This window comes from Osmerus eperlanus, chromosome 3, assembly GCF_963692335.1.
Source record: "Osmerus eperlanus chromosome 3, fOsmEpe2.1, whole genome shotgun sequence".
In the NCBI taxonomy this organism is placed as follows: domain Eukaryota; kingdom Metazoa; phylum Chordata; class Actinopteri; order Osmeriformes; family Osmeridae; genus Osmerus; species Osmerus eperlanus.
This window is the reverse complement of record NC_085020.1, coordinates 16186286-16203994: the sequence shown is the minus strand read 5'-3', so window position 1 is coordinate 16203994 and position 17709 is coordinate 16186286. Positions and strand designations below refer to the sequence as shown.

Sequence of the window (17709 nt, the reverse complement as noted above, 5' to 3'; positions counted from 1 at the left end):
ACAGCTACTTCACACCTAGGCAGATCTCAGGATGACGCCCAGGTGGGGGGAAACTGACCAATGAAAGAGGTCACCTTCACGGGGACCCCTCCCCTTGTTCTTTGGAGTATAAAACCCCCAAACGTACAATCAACCCCGCTTGTTCGTAGGAATTAAACTGAAGTGAACGCGTCATTTCTAAACTATTCCTCTCAACCTGCAAATTCACTGAGCGCCCGGAACTTTGGCCAAGGATTCCGTTGTTCTATTTTCGTTGGACGATAACGAAACCATTGACTCTACCCTTCTTCAAACCGACAAAAGTAACTACGATTTGCAATATTTCTTACCTGTGACATATTGGCATGTTGTGATTAAATTGTTGATGTTTGATTGTAATTTACAAATGAGTTAGCTTAACCCTTGCTAAGTCAGTTGCCCTTGCTCGTCCATTGTTACCACAAAGGCCTACCTGTCCCTCTCTACCCCTCTCTCTCCCTCCCCCCTTTACACGCGCTCTACACAGCCATTGTGTTGCTCGCCCTCATTTGCATCCAGCCACTGTACTACTCTGACTAACCCATAACTTATCTGGTATTTGTTCATTATAATTACATTCTCCTAAATAAATCATTGTGTATAACATTCGCGTATCACTCACGTTATCTGATCTGCTCTACTTTCATAGAATTCACGATTTAAGATTAGACTGATTATTACGAAGGCTATTATTTAAATATTATTCAATAAGGTTTCCTCTATCCCTTTAACAATAAGAGGTGGTGCCCCCCCCAAGAACTACATACTTTATTATAAATTAAGTATTGCTAATCTTAAACGAGCAAACCCCGCTACAATTGCCACAGCCTAAACTTTGTCAATCTGTTCATGAAAATAATTAATTTCTGCCTAAACCTTACAACGGAACGTTAGATCGAATTCAACCAACGCAATCGCTACCAAGACGAACACAGTAGTCTAGTACTGTACCGTAGTAGAATTTACCGGGGCAGCTTCTCCACACAGGGCTATATCGCATTTTGCGTTGTTACTGACAATGATCGCTACCAGTGAGCTTTTTATGAATGAGCGATTTTCCACTAAATAAATGTCAAGCTTATTTACGTTTTTGAGGGCATTTTTTCAGTTAGCAGATGGTACTGTTTGAATCGCGATTCCATCTTCTACTGCCGGTAACGTCGTAGAATAATCTTCAAAGGGGGTTCTTTATTCATGAATGAATGCAATATGAGTAGGCTAAATGCCTGAAAATATCATGAGAAGGGAAAACTTAAAAGGACGTTTAAGTCATAGAGATTAGGTCAATTTTTACACCGGTCTGCCAAATGTATTCGTTGATTCAGCTATGAGGCTGCCTCTTGCAGGGGAAATGAGAAGACATCATATTTCATTCTACACTTCACTCATATTTTGAGTTGTAAATGAGCAGCAAAACAAAGATGCTTTTAAATCTATGTAATCTTTATAAATAATAAGTAGGCCCTATGCATTTTTAGATAAAATATACAGAAATATCAGTTGTAAAAATGTCATTAAAAAACGGACCCCTGTGCAACCGACGCAAGCAAGCACACCCTACAATTTCCCCAGAAATTGTACCCTCTCTAGTTATTATTTTTATTTCTTTTTGCCCCCCTAAAACTCAGTCAATATTTGGCCTACATAGACAACCTAGGTGTCAAAAGTTTCGTCTTGGTAGCGATTGAGTTGCTTCTATTGGGATTTACGTTCCGTTGCATGGTTTAAGTGGAAATTAAGTTTTTGTGGCGAAAAGTGAAACTAATGGTGGCTAACTTGCTAGCCACAGTCAATGACGCTACTTACGTCACTAACGTCACGCGAACTCGCGTGACTACCTCTAGCAGAACATTAGTTTAGCAGCTCGTTAACTTCTGGGAGATAGCTAAGCTAACTGCTTTACTGCAAGGCAGCTGCAGAAACGCCACAAGCAAAGAGGCCAGGGTGATAACTATTTACTAATTTTACTTTGTGATATGACACACAATTGTGACGTGTAATGTACAATATAAGCTGATTTTATTAAGGAAGGACATCTACTTTCGGAAACAGTAGTCTACTATGTCACTGAAGTATTAGCATCATGACATTAGCCTCTGTTGCCCGGGCAACACATACTACAGTGGTCTATGATGCATCTGTTTTCAATCGTTAAAATAAACATTCCTCACAAATACATTTTCGTTGTAGGATTTATTATGACATTACATTACAAGTAAACGATTTGTGGGTGAAATTATCATTACCTGTGGTTTCAAACCAGTGTTGCTCACTGCAACGCTGTAGCCTACGCGAGACACTACAAAAACATCTACACAGCTGTAGGAAGTCAAACGGCGACAGAACATGTTCGGCACTCCCCTTACTTAAATCAAAAGTCTATCTAACTACTAACCTTAACTTCATTGCCACAGCCTAAACTTTGTCAATCTGTTCATGAAAATAATTTCAGGCTAAACCGTACAACGGAACATTAAATCAAATTCAACCAATGCAATCGCTACCAAGACGAACACAGCAGTAGTACTGTACTGTAGAAGTACAATTTATCGGGGCAGGTTCTTTGCGTTGTTAATGACAATGATCGCTACCAGTGAGCTTTTTATGAATTTAAGAACGTCGCTGCTAACCCAGACAATACGATCAAAATACGCGCAACACAACATGGAAACATTCAATTCCTATGCGATTTCGTGTAGCCTATGACTCAGTGTTTCTTCGCTATATCTTTTGAAATCAATTCATTTCATAATTGCATATTCTGAACAAATGTAATGAGCACTACAATACAGACATTCACGCTATAATAAATGGAAGATAAGAAAATAAAAGATTCGAGTGGGATTCGATCCCACGAGCAAAAACACATGCCTTGGTATAATCCGTTGCATTTACACCGCGAGCTACTGATGCACATGAGTGTTTCAGGAATTCAGTCAACAATTTGTTAACTACGTTGGCCTTCAGGCAACATGTTGTTTTGGTTCTTCTGAATCAACTAGTTACCGTAGACACTACCCGAATGTAGGCTATACTCATCACGTATTTGGAGTTCCATTTATTATGGCGTGAATGGCTGTAATGTAGTGCTCACTACATTTGTTCAGAATATACAATTATGAAATGAATTGATTTCTATAGCGAAGAAACACTCAGCCATAGGCTACACGAAATCGCATAGGAAACGAATGTTTCCATGTTGTGTTGCGCGTATTTTGATCGTATTGTCTGGGTTAGCAGCGACGTTCTTAGTATGAATTTTTAATATGTGGTGTCAGAAGGAGCTGTGATGTCGTGGAAAATACGACTATTGCCTCGAAACAACCCCAAATACGTGTATAGTAGCCTACATTCGGTTAGTGTCTATGGGAACCAGTTGATTCAGAAGAAGCCAAATCAAAGTGTTACCTGAAGGCCAACGTAGTTAACAAATACGTAACGATTTAGCCAAAAATGTTGAGCTTGTATAGCTCGCTGTGTAAATCAATGGACTATGGTGCGCACGTGTTTTTGCTCTAGTGCGATCGAATCCCACTTCATGCGAGCCTGCAAATGTTTTATTTTGTCTCCATTTATTTTGTCGCGAATGGTAGCCTAATGTAGTGCGCACGTAGCCTATAGGCCTACTTTCATATTTGCCGCAGCAAATATGAGATCCGACTTGAAAATCACCAGTAATATGTTTGTGAATTTGTAACGAATCTGGTGATAGAGGCAGACTGATAGGTGCACGCACAGCTGGGGAACCAGTTAAATTGGGAACCAGTTGGGACGTAACACCGGCAGTAGCTATCTCAGATGGAATCCCGATTCAAACAGTACCATCTGCTAACTGAAAATATGCCCACAAAAACGTAAATAAGCTTGACATTTATTTAGGGGGAAATCGCTAATTCATAAAAAGCTCACTGGTAGCGATCATTGTCAGTAACAACGCAAAATGCGATCCCTGTGTGGAGAAGCTGCCCCGGTAAATTGTACTACTACAGTAGCCTAGTACAGTTACCTGTGTTCGTCTTGGTAGCGATTGCATTGGTTGAATTCGATTTAACGTTCCGTTGTACGGTTTAGGCTGATAATCAATTATTTTCATGAACAGATTGACAAAGTTTAGGCTTTGGCAATGAAGTTCAGGTAGTCAGATAGTTTCACCTATTGAAAAACTTTAGATTTAAGTAGAGCTAAGGGGAGTGCCGAACATGTTCTGTCGCCGTTTGACTTCCTAAACAGCTGTGTGGAGATGTTTTTGTTAGCTACTATACTAGTGTCTCGCGTAGGCTACAGTACAGCGTTGCAGTGAGCTACACTGGTTTGAAACCACAGGTAATGATAATTTCACCAACAAATAGTTTACTTGTAATCTATTGTCATAATAAATCCTACAACGAAAATGTATTAGAGGAATGTTTATTGAAAACGGATGCATCATAGACCGCTGTAGTATGTGTTGCCCGGGCAACAGAGGCTAATGTCATGATGCTAATACTTCAGTGACATAGTAGACTACTGTTTCCAAAAGTAGATGTATTTCCTTAATAAAATCAGCTTATATTGTACATTACATGTCACAATTGTGTGTCATATCACAAAGTAAAATTAGTAAATAGTTATCACCCTGGCCTCTTTGCTTGTGGCGTTTCTGCAGCTCCCTTGCAGTAAAGCAGTTAGCTTAGCTATCTCCCAGAAGTTAACGAGCTGCTAAACTAATGTTCTGCTAGAGGTAGTCACGCGAGTTTTCGTGACGTTAGTGACGTAAGTAGCGTCATTGACTGTGGCTAGCAAGTTAGCCACTGTTAGCTTCACTTTTCGCCACAAAAACGTAATTTCCACTTAAACCATGGAACGTAAATCCCAATAGAAGAAACTCAATCGCTACCAAGACGAAACTTTTGACACCTAGGTTGTCTATGTAGGCCAAATATTGACTGAGTTTTAGGGGGGCAAAAAGAAATAATAATAATAATAATATATATGTGAGAGAACAAAGGTTGTGCTCTCGCCGAAGGCTTGAGCACACCCAATAATAAGAGAGAGAATATAGGTTGTGCCTTGCCAAAGGCAAGCACACACAAATATAATGCATTATGAGTATTGGTATACAACATTACAAGTCTTAATGAGTCTTAACGAGTGTCTATTACTATGCTTAAACTCCATTATAACTGTATTGTAATTAATTACGATTGCATGTATAATGCTGTATAATGCATTACACATAGACTTTAAATAAAGTGTTAACAAAATTACTTGTGCAATGACTTTTAGTCACTTATGATTTACTGTGTGGTTGTTTATCAGACCACTTTGACTATTCTCATTTTGTCAGTTTGAATTCAGAAGTTGGTAACATTATATATATTGTGAATGTGTACAGTTTTAATGTGTGTCTGTGTGTGATTAATGTGTGGCATGAAAGTCACTCACTTCCAGGTCGACGCTAATGCCCTGGATGGAAAAATTTGCCTCGAAGCTGAGAGTGTGAAGCTCTTCTGTCACAGAGAGAAGACCCTGGAAATGTGTTTACATCACAGCCATGTTCAATTTGACTAACCTGTTCACACCCCATCTCCTAATCCTTGACAAACTACTATCCCACAATACAGTAGATGTTGTCTCAAGTAGGGATAGGATGTATGGGGGCTAGCAGTAATAAGTGATTGTGTCACTGTAATCCTCTAGTAATTTCTCTGTATTAATTCTGGCAAGTGGTACTGGCAAGTTAGCTGTACATCACTTTTTAGTAGTACACGGGTGGCCTTGGACTGCCCATTCATGTCTCCCCCCTGAGCTTCAGGACCAAGGTGCAGAAAGGAGCAGGCACTTGGCATTAAATACATTTATAGATATTCTAATGCAGAGAAATCTACATATTAATGCAAAGCATGAGAAGCTGCCTCAGTCTCCCCTACTTCAATAAGCTTTATTTATTTAACTTTCTCACCTCATTCCCCTTGGTTCCATTGATAACCTTCTTCTCTTTGAGCTGCTGTACAAAGTTAATTTCTTTATATTTAATTTCTCCATTCTGAACAGTGAAACAATGAAAATGAGAACAACCCACAGTGTGTACATATCAATAAAGGTTTGATCATCTAAAATTATGATCATTCTTAAGACAACCCACCCATTATGAAACATTTACCGGAAATGCTACGTGCACACACAAAATGATAATTTCTATTGAATTATTATTTCTATTGAATTCTTGCATATGCATATCAAAACTGGTTTGAGTAGCTTTACTATCACTATTTTTTGATCCAACACTAGTCTCTGGTAATGGATCTAAATGCAACAGGAGGGAGAGTTGTTACCAGATGTCTGAAGTCCACAGTGAGGCAACCATTAGAAGATTCCTCAAAATCCATGACTTTAGTGTTGTTGGTCAGGATGAAGAATTGCCGATTTCTAAGACAAGGGGTTGTAATGCCATTGCGACTCATTTAATCAAAGTGTGAGAGCTTTGCCTAATACTTGAACACATTTGATCAAGTATGGCATGTAAGACTTTCCTTTCCTACTTCCATCCAGAACACAGGGTTCTATATGTTTATTGAATCGAAATGAGACTGTTGGTTTTCACATCACTTAATGCTATCTTATACAATTTGATACAATCTGTATGGGTAAAAAAGGCCATTGGTCTCAGACTCATTGATGTGGCAGCCCAAGAGCCATCAACATATTTTTTCATCTGGTGATTTATGTGCCAAACTTGACATTGGCTAGCTACTGTTTTATGCAAATGAGAACCAACTTATTTTTCAATATTGTGTACATGTATTTATTTAACTTCAAATAAACAAAACTTTGAATCAAAGGCAGATGGATACACCACCTGTCATTCTCAATCATCTTTAAGCACTAGATGGAGTCCAAGACTAATTTATTTATTTTGAAACTCTGACTTGTGTTTACTCACACTCTGCCTGGAGGTAGGTCCCTGCAAACACAAACAAAGCATATTAGAGAGAGCTAAATTGTCTTGCTGTGTTGTTGTGTAATCAGTTGTAGAAAATATATCAGCCAAATCAACATTGTTACAACATTAAACTTTTACCATGGAGCAGTGACCTTTTTATCATTCCGTTACATTCATTGAATGAAACTACAGAATATAAAAGAAAAACAGTTTGGATTGCTTGTAATATACAAGCTATTTCAATGTAAAAGGTAAACGGTAAAATTACCAAAATAAAAAAGGGGCACTTACTTATCAAATGTTGTCTTCATTTTCAGCTGATAATCAACCTCTGGGAGTTTAACAAGCAGTCTGAACACAGAACATTTGGAAAAAAGTGAAATGCTGTTGAAAAACACATGGAAATGTCTATACTGTTGGTATTGTTGCAGTTATAAAAACGTTTTATCCACATATAACAAGGGTTGAAGCGTCGCTCGTCAGTTGAGCTTCCTGCCAATGTTGTGCACACCGGGGTTGGAACTCAGGTCCTTTGACTTGCCAACTCAACGACCACCCCTTTAAAAACACAGCTTTAAACAGAGATGGACAGACGACAATCCCAATGCCGGATCAACATCATGATGTCTGTCAGCCGTCGGTGATGGACTCAATCCTAGTTGCCTACTTTGAAGTTTAGGTAGCAGGATGTTGCTACATACCTGACTTTTGTGGAAAACTGTACACCAGTCTTGATGATAAGGGGTTTCTGAGGGTGAGTGGGCATACAAGGTTGCTTTTCTACCACCAAAGAGCTGGAAAAAAAAACACTTAATAATACATTCATATTAGTAATCATTATTATTAATCGCCACGTTTGACAACTACAGTAGATGAAACAGATCCATAATTGGGGGTAGCCTAAGGCAGTAAGAAACAAAACAATTTTCATAAATAGGCTAGAGAGGAATTTTCTGAGGATTCAGATCCATCCCATTTGCCTGATTGCAAAATGGGATCTTACATGCATAGAAGTTAGTTGCATATAATTTATTTCCCACACTCCTTTGTTAAATATTTAAAAAGTGCTGTGTGGCTAGACTGATTACCTTTTAATGAGGTGGTAAATAAGGAATTTGACCTGTTCCTCCATCTGTGGTTTCTGAAGAGGGATGGGGTCACTCTCATAGGTTACTTTCAGGATAAGCTCACCTAGCTTGTCCAGTTGACGCTTGATCTGAAACAGACTCTGGGCCATCAAGGTAAACCTGATAGAAAGACAGAGAAAGAAAGACAGATACAGATGGAGGGAGACAGAGACACATACACAGTACAGCTGTAGTACTAACATTTAAAAGACACAAGACTAAGGATTACCACACACGGCAGGTGATTAACAGGCAACAGACAGGGCGGTCGACAAAATATGTGACATGGTCCAGCGAAAAGGGGCTGTTGTCGGCATTCCATATTGTCCACTAGAAGCCAAAAACCTTTTTACAGTTTTCATTTTCTTGCATATTACAAAAGTTCAAGTGTTGAAGAAGCCACTCAATATAATAATCAACATGTAAGGATCACTAAATACTTGTTATTGTTTACCTAAGCTTCCAGTTGAGTTGTGGGCGCGTCATGCATGATGTGATTTGATTTGCATCACGGTGCAGACGTTTTTTCTCTAGGCTACTTATGGTGGTACTAGCTGTAATGTAAAGTAATGTAAAGTAATGTAAGGATGATGAATATTTTACCAGCTCTGGAGCTGGTCCAAAGAGGTGAGCAGTGGTCCACCAATGCAAGCTATTTGTTGTCTTCGCCTCCAATCCATCAACTCAGGATTGAGTTGAGATCCCATTAGAAGCTCAATCTCTTTAATCACGTCCCTCATTTTAGACAGTATCTCCTGTTGGACAAATACAAAGAAAAATATTGCATATTTCTGCAACTACAGTTTTTAAAGCTAGTTTCTCTTTGAGAAGGCCTGTAATTCATAGCACTTATATGTTGTACTTTTTATATACAGTACCAGTCAAAAGTTTGGACACAAAATGTGTCTGTATATTGACTGCTCTTTATTAACTTTTTTAATAACCTGTTTAGTCCTGTGATTGCTTGACAATGAAGGCAGCGCTATAAATAAAATGTTGAATTATTAATATATAATGTCAGTCCATCCGAAAGTGCCCAATCAAACAGTAAAGGACATGGCTCTGTGTGAATAACTTGTTTTATTAAGAATTCATGAATATTAAAAGATCATTGATCTTAACCAGAACATCCTGAATAGGCAATGACTACATACAGTATTTTGACATTCGGATGTCCATTGTTTGATACCTCCGATACCAACAAGATCTGATTACATTTTGCTATGCTGGAAATTAAGTTTTGAAACTTTTTATGGCATATGTAACCATTTAATTAAAATGGTGAGTGTATAGGAGTGTAATGATGCAAATAATTATTTCTCCCTCTAGATTCAACATACCTTCCTCTTAAAGTCTAGCCTGTTGAGCATTTCCTGGAGTCGTATCACTTCCTGTTCCATCACCTTTGTGTTCCTCTCAACAGGATCTAAAATACATGATACCAGGTATGACAGTGAGGAGCATATTAATGCATTTACAGTTCAGGACACACACACACCAATCAAAGGATCTGAGCAGGTTTTCAGTAAATGTCCCCAAATAAATAAAAGATTTGTACAATAAGATAACAGGTTCTTTAACTTGTTTATCCATAGTATCCATATGGACATTTAGGGGTGCACCAATATATCTGGTTTCAATTATTTTAGGATATTTTAATTTAAGATTGTTTATCATCTTGGGTAATAATACGTCTGTGACTGTACCAGTGCATCAGGGTGCATCAGGGTGTTCCACAGGGGTCAGTGTTGGCCCCACTCTATTCAGCATTTATATGCTTCCCCTCGGGCAGAATATTAGGAAGTATGGTCTTGGTTATCACTGCTATGCTGACAATCCAAAAATCTACATCAGCACTTGCCCTGATATTAGCTGCACATCAGGGCCAGTATCATGATGGTACGCAGGGTGGTCTAGTTTGCAGTAGTTTGCTGCAGTTTTTGGACAGGTATGGACATAAGCGTTTATTTCATTTCAGCTTTGGTAGTGACATAAATATAGAAAGTCCCCCAAAAATTCATTAATTTGTGTGCAAATACAGTTTCTTAAGCTTTATGTTTTGTAAACATTATACTGGACTTATTTTGTTATTCTGTCCAGTCAGAGATCAATTTGTAAGTTTGTTACATTCTGGTTTGTTTAATATGCAATTCAGTGGGTGAGTGAGCCTCATCATGGATCAACACAATGGTTAGCAAGCAAGCAAGATAAAATCACCAAGATAGCACCAGCTAGTTTACACTTGCAAAAGGCATTTAAAGTTAGCCAACGCAAAGTATTATAATTTATACAACTATGTGTGTACAGAAAAAAATACATATTTTATTCCCTATTGTTCGAGAAATACAATCTTTTTTACTGTTATTCAAAATTCCCGCTGTCCATTAACTGTGCTGACGGAGGGTCTGCATGAAATTAGTACTTGGATGCAGCATAACTTTCTGAAGCTGAAGTGTTCCAAAACTTCCGAAGAGCTCTTGATAATTTGGTACACAGCCTGTGACATGTAACATTGACCTAAATCTTAAATTGATTGTTGACAACTAGGGTTGGGCGATTGTCGTATCGCCAACCGTCAATGCTTCTATCTAGTGATGGGAAGTTCGGATCATTTTACTGACTAGTTCTTTCAATCTCTTTCAGTGAAATGAGCAAATCTTTTTTTGAGTTATTTCCTTAATTCTTTCGGGCTCATATTTTTTTCTTGTCAACTTCGCAAATACATCCACTGTTGCAAACAATGTTTTGTTGCAAACAGAAATCAATGCATCTAAACCACCCAAGATAAATTACAGTACAAGACAAATTGTTCATCATTTGACTGGGTCTTCGATAATAAGTCTTACTTAATTTTCACATAAAAAGTGAACAAAAGACCCGAAGACACAGTCGAGAGCCGGTGAACGGATCATCTGTTTCCTCTACTGAGCCTATGCAGGTCACATAAAAAATTAACAACTTGAATACAGTCAAGAGGTGAACGAATCGTTACATTTTCACGTGACTGGATATGCTGGCTGAACTGGTAGCACTAGCTAATTATAGTATGGATCTCAAAAGAAACCAACTGGGCCTCGATATGAAATGAAGGCAACACGGGGGCCAAATAGATCAAGGGTCGGTATACTGTTGTATGAGGAAGCCGTCAAGAGAGGTAGAGCGTGGGTTAACTTTATATCTGTTAAGCCATGTGAATCTACCCTGCTGCGTCTTTATTCTATATCTTAAGAACCCAACACGACAATATCCATCCCCACATAGCGCGTCTAACGTTAACTAGCTAGCTACCCACATACTAATGGGTTGTAGGCTATAGCCAGCTTACTAAGGCTAACTGACAAGGTTACATTTGGCAAAGAGTTAGATTATTGGATGTGTTTGCCTTTGACAAGGCGCAACCTATATTCTCTCTCATATTTATTAGGTATTGGTTTTGTTAGTATTATTATTATTAGGATTCCTCTGGTTGGAGGAACCCTGTTGTAAATATAGCTGCAAGCAGCAATGGCGCGTGCCTCCTCAACATTGCGAACCATTTCAAAATTGACATGGTACAGACATGTATTTCATACATGTACACAACATTTCAAGACAATTGGAGCAATGGCTGATTTTTATTTATTTATTTTTTCTTCACAAATTGTCACTGTAGAGAAATCCATGTGGCAGACATTCTTGGTTCTTGAGATGTTTTTGTTCCCCATGAGCAATTAGGCATGCATACCAACTTTCAGACATTTTGAACTGATGGGGTCAAAATGCCATCTTTTTGAAAGTGACAACTTTGAGAAGTGGTCTGTAGGGAAACTTATGCTCTACCCAGTGGTTCTCAACCTTTTTTCCCCACTGTGCTGCATTACAGTCCAAGTGCAAGTCTCAGGGGCCACATTTAATTTACATAAAACACCATCAATGCAAATGTACCAGATTTAATTTTATGGTTAGACTATTAGCTGTTAATACTATGATATATGTTCACAGACTAGAGTTTGAGACTACTCACCATTAATGGGACACCTGATGTTGTCGGGAGCTGACCAACTGAGTGAAATGCACACGGAAGCGGGACTTGATGCGGAGAGAATGTGCTGTTCGCAAATATATGTTGAGCCAAATATGGAAAGCACTTTAGCATTTAGTAATCTAAGGTTCTGTCCAGGGACGGTTCTCCACATTTCCGCAGCTGATGATGCTTGCTGCACTGTATGGGTGTTTCATCTTGCCTGAAGATCCATCATTTCATCTTCAAGTGATTGGCGGAGCAAACCGAAAGTTTCAGCCAAGGCCTTGATTTTTTCCACAGGGAAAGTGAATGGCTCTCTGAAATGTCCAGCAAATTTTTGTTTCTCAAAATCTGAGTCAGTCTCCATAACCTTCATGAGGTATCCATCAGCTAACTTGCTGCACAGTGCTTGCTGGTGGACAATACAATGAAATGCTAACAAGTCAATAGAATTTCTACACATTTCAGCAACAAGACCCTTGTGTTTTCCCGTCATTGCCGGTGTGCTGTCAGTAGTGACTGAGACAACAGAGGATGCCAATATGTTCATTTCTTTGCAAGCTTCACTAAGTGCTCTATGAATGTCCTCCCCCTTGTTCGTTCATGAAGCAATTTCATTGACAACTAGAGAGGGTACAATTTCTGGGGAAATTGTAGGGTGTGCTTGCTTTCGTCGGTTGCAGAGGGGTCCGTTTTTGAATGACATTTTTACAACTGATATTTCTGTATATTTTATATAAAAATGCATACTTATTATTTATAAAGATTACATAGATTTAAAAGCTTCTTTTTTGCTGCTCATTTACAACTGAAAATACGAGTGAAGTGTAGAATGAAATAGATGTCTTCTCATTTCCCCTGCAAGAGGCAGCCTCATCGTTGAATCAAAACGAATAAATATGGAAGACCGGTCTAAAAATTGACCTAATCTCTATGACTTAAACGTCATTTTAAGTTTTTCCCTTCTCATGATATTTTCAGGCATTTAGCCTACTCATTGCATTCATTCATTAATAAAGAACCCCCTTTGAAGATTATTCTACGACGTTACCCGGCAGTAGAAGATGGAATCGCGATTCAAACAGTACCATCTGCTAACTGAAAATATGCCCCCCAAAACGTAAATAAGCTTGACATTTATTTAGTGGAAAATCGCTGAGTATGAGTAGGCATTTAGCCTACTCATTGCATTCATTCATTAATAAAGAACCCCCTTTAAAGATTATTCTACGACGTTACCCGGCAGTAGAAGATGGAATCGCGATTCAAACAGTACCATCTGCTAACTGAATATGCCCCCAAAATAAGCTTGACATTTATTTAGTGGAAAATCGCTCATTCATAAAAAGGTCACTGGTAGCGATCATTGTCAGTAACAACGAAAAATGCGATATAGCCCCGTGTGGAGAAGCTGCCCCGGTAAATTCTACTACTACTGTACAGTACAGTACTAGACTACTGCTGTGTTCGTCTTGGTAGCGATTGCGTTGGTTGAATTCGATTTGACGTTCCGTTGTACGGTTTAGGCTGAAATTAATTATTTTCATGAACAGATTGACAAAGTTTAGGCTGTGGCAATGAAGTTCAAGTTAGTAGTCAGATAGTTTCACCTATTGAAAGACTTTTGATTTAAGTAAGGGGAGTGCCGAACATGTTCTGTCGCCGTTTGACTTCCTACAGCTGTGTAGATGTTTTTGTAGTGTGTCTCGCATAGGCTACAGCGTTGCAGTGAGCAACACTGGTTTGAAACCACAGGTAATGATAATTTCACCAACAAATCGTTTACTTGTAATGTAATGTCATAATAAATACTACAACGAAAATGTATTTGTGAGAAATGTTTATTTTAACGATTGAAAACAGATGCATCATAGACCACTGTAGTGTGTGTTGCCCGGGCAACATAGGCTAATGTCATGCTAATGCTTCATTGAAATAGTAGACTACCGTTTCCGAAAGTAGATGTGGGCCTACTTCCTTAACCCGTTAAGGAGTAGCGTCACACATATGTGATCGTTCGAAAGCAGGCCCCACAGAGTACCGTCACACGTGTGATTCTGAACATTCCAACCGACTATTTTCTGATAGACAAAAACTATATGACAAACGCTATAGTATGGCTTCAAAATTTACAATTAGGAGGCTAACAAGTAACACTAGCAGGTAGTAGCATTGCTACGAGTATTATGCTAGGTAACGGAAGCTAACTAAAACTAGCTAGCTTCCGTTTTGGAAAAATAACTGGTGGAAGCGTCGGTAATATTTAGAACTCACTCCTTAAAAGGTTAATAATATCACCTAATATTGTACATTTCACAATTGTGTTTCACATCACAAAGTAAAATGAGTAAATAGTTATCACCCTGGCCTCTTTGCTTGTGGCGTTTCTGCAGCTGCCTTGCAGTAAAGCTATAGTTAGCCTAGCTATCCCCCAAGTTAACAGATGCGAAACGAATGTTCTGCTACAGGTAGTCACGCGTGTTTTCGTGACATTAGTGACGTAAGTAACGTCAGTGACTGTGGCTAGCAAATTAGCCACCGTTAGCTTCACTTTTCGCCACAAAAACTTAACTTCAGCCTAAACCATGCAACGGAACGTAAATAAAAATACAAGCAACTCAATCGCTACCAAGACGAAACTTTTGACACCTAGGTTGTCTATGTAGGCCAAATATTGACAAAGATTTAGGGGGGAAAAAATAAATAATAATAATAAATATGTATGTGAGAGAACAAAGGTTGTGCTCTCGCCGAAGGCTTGAGCACACCCAATAATAACTAGAGAGGGTACAATTTCTGGGGAAATTGTAGGGTGTGCTTGCTTGCGTCGGTTGCACAGGGGTCTGTATATTTTATATAAAAATGCATAGGGCCTACTTATTATTTATAAAGAATACATAGATTTAAAAGCATCTTTTTTTTGCTGCTTATTTACAACTCAAAATACGAGTGAAGTGTAGAATGAAATATGATGTCTTCTCATTTCCCCTGCAAGAGGCAGCCTCATAGCTGAATCAAAACGAATACATTTGGCAGACCGGTGTAAAAATGGACCTAATCTCTATGACTTAAACGTCCTTTTAAGTTTTCCCTTCTCGTGATATTTTCAGGCATTTAGCCTACTCATATTGCATTCATTCATTAATAAAGAACCCCCTTTGAAGATTATTCTACGACGTTACCGGCAGAAGATAGACTCGCGATTCAAACAGTACCATCTGCTAACTGAAAATATGCCCCCAAAAACGTAAATAAGCTTGACATTTATTTAGTGGAAAATCGCTCCTTCATAAAAAGCTCACTGGTAGCGATCATTGTCAGTAACAACGCAAAATGCGATATAGCCCTGTGTGGAGAAGCTGCCCCTGTAAATTCTACTACAGTACAGTACTAGACTACTGCTGTGTTCGTCTTGGTAGCGATTGCGTTGGTTGAATTCGATTTAACGTTCCGTTGTACGGTTTAGGCTGAAATGAATTATTTTCATGAACAGATTGACAAAGTTTAGGCTGTGGCAATGAAGTTCAGGTTAGTAGTCAGATAGTTTCACCTATTGAAAGACTTTTGGTTTAAGTAAGGGGAGTGCCGAACATGTTCTGTCGCCGTTTGACTTCCTACAGCTGTGTCGATGTTTTTGTAGTGTCTCGCGTAGGCTACAGCGTTGCAGTGAGCAACACTGGTTTGAAACCACAGGTAATGATAATTTCACCCACAAATCATTTACTTGTAATGTAATGTCATAATAAATCCTACAACGAAAATGTATTTGTGAGGAATGTTTATTTTAATGATTGAAAACAGATGCATCATAGACCACTGTAGTATGTGTTGCCCGGGTAACAGAGGCTAATGTCATGCTAATGCCTCAGTGAAATAGTAGACTACCATTTCCGAAAGTAGATGTGGGCCTACTTCCTTAATAATATCAGCTAATATTGTACATTACATTTTACAATTGTGTTTCACATCACAAAGTAAAATAAGTAAATAGTTATCACCCTGGCCTCTTTGCTTGTGGCGTTTCTGCAGCTGCCTTGCAGTAAAGCTATAGTTAGCCTAGCTATCCCCCAAGTTAACAGATGCGAAACGAATGTTCTGCTACAGGTAGTCACGCGTGTTTTCGTGACGTTAGTGACGTAGTGACGTTAGTAACGTCTGTGACTGTGGCTAGCAAATTAGCCACCGTTAGCTTCACTTTTCACCACAAAAACGCAATTTCTACTTAAACCATGCAACGGAACGTAAATAAAAATACAACCAACGCAATCGCTAACAAGACGAACCTTTTGACACCGCCGTTGTGTATGTAGTCCAAATATTGACTGATCCTTAGGGGGGCGAAAATAAACAATAATAAATAATAATAAATATATATGTGAGATAACAAAGGTTGTGCCCTTGCCGAAGGCAAAGCACACCCAATAATAAAACTAACAATAACAATAGGTTTCCTCCTTACGGAGGAATCCTAATAATAAAACTAACAATAACAATAGGTTTCCTCCTTACGGAGGAATCCTAATAATTATAAGAAAAGGTAGAAACCCTTAAGGTGGCTTCTCCCCTTCGCGGCTTGGCCACCAATAAATCTCTGTTACCTCAAACGTTCCTGAATTTACAAATCTCACCCAAATGCAAAGTTTAGAAGCGTCTCCGATGTCTGTTGATTCATCTGTTGCTAAACTGAGTGCTGAAGCTGGGGCGAGCTTAGCTTTTAGTTCTGTCAAGTTCTCTGACATGTCTGAAATTCTATGTGTCTTAACTGAGCTGCACATTTTTTTATCCTGCGGATTATTTCGCTCTTGTTGCTCAGATCATCAAACAGACATTGTGATTCCAGAAAACAGTTTTTAACCCTTGTGTTATCTTCGGGTCATTCTGACCCATCAGTCATTGTGACCCGTCGTATTGCAACAAATTTACCGCATACAAAAACAAAGTGAAGCATTTTCTTGGAAATGCATTTTCTTGGAAACCAATGGAAATGTACCAGTTCAATGAGCTGGCGAGAGTTTAACTGGAAAAATTATGTAAGATATTTCATTACACCATCTCAGACATCTCATTATAGCGTTCCAGTCCTCCTGCACCCCGGACTGGAACGTGCTACAAAAACGCAGACAGGCCCACCTATCCCATTAGCGATGTTGAAATGTTAAGACATGTTTTTGTATAATTTGTAATCTTTTTGTAATTATTTCATATTTTGTTCCAATATTGCTGGTTCAATTGAATGTTGAAAAGAAGAAGAACTGGGCAATATATATATATTTTTTATAGCCTACATTTAATGTACAAATAGGCACTTATTGGATACCTTATTTTAATATTGCTGGTTCAATAGCATTGTTTTTCATTGTTTAAAACTTTAGTACTAATTGTTTAGAGAGAAGTGATCACTCAGTCTGAGACAGCTTATTAACAATGGCTGTAGGCCTACAAGTTCTGAAATAACAATAAAATATAATTTATAAAATAACAATAAAATATCCTCATTAATGTTCAATAATGGTCAAATCCACCTTTATTTTGTGATTTAAGAATAATGTCTATTGGCTTGGGTCGGGAAGGCTTGTGACTTTAAAAATATTGGTCCCCAGAAAAAAAGTTTGGGAAACACTGATCTACAGTACATAATA

At 38.5% G+C, this 17709-nt stretch overlaps 1 protein-coding gene across 13 annotated transcripts in view; it reads right to left on the bottom strand.

The window, feature by feature from the left end:
• stat4 (signal transducer and activator of transcription 4) overlaps nucleotides 1–17709 on the bottom strand; it is a 74002-nt gene that overhangs the window by 34973 nt on the left and 21320 nt on the right. For 5 of the 13 annotated variants that reach the window (XM_062457384.1, XM_062457397.1, XM_062457385.1 and 2 more), the window contains exons 7-15: nucleotides 9408–9493; nucleotides 8671–8822; nucleotides 8029–8187; nucleotides 7642–7749; nucleotides 7232–7324; nucleotides 6941–6961; nucleotides 6333–6426; nucleotides 5960–6043; nucleotides 5443–5526 (exon numbers count right to left, since the gene is read on the bottom strand). In XM_062457384.1, the coding sequence (XP_062313368.1) occupies nucleotides 5443–5526; nucleotides 5960–6043; nucleotides 6333–6426; nucleotides 6941–6961; nucleotides 7232–7324; nucleotides 7642–7749; nucleotides 8029–8187; nucleotides 8671–8822; nucleotides 9408–9493 (881 nt within the window). The remainder of the gene's footprint in view (nucleotides 1–5442; nucleotides 5527–5959; nucleotides 6044–6332; nucleotides 6427–6940; nucleotides 6962–7231; nucleotides 7325–7641; nucleotides 7750–8028; nucleotides 8188–8670; nucleotides 8823–9407; nucleotides 9494–17709) is intronic. The other 8 variants (XM_062457394.1, XM_062457395.1, XM_062457392.1 and 5 more) reach the window with 7 other exon arrangements.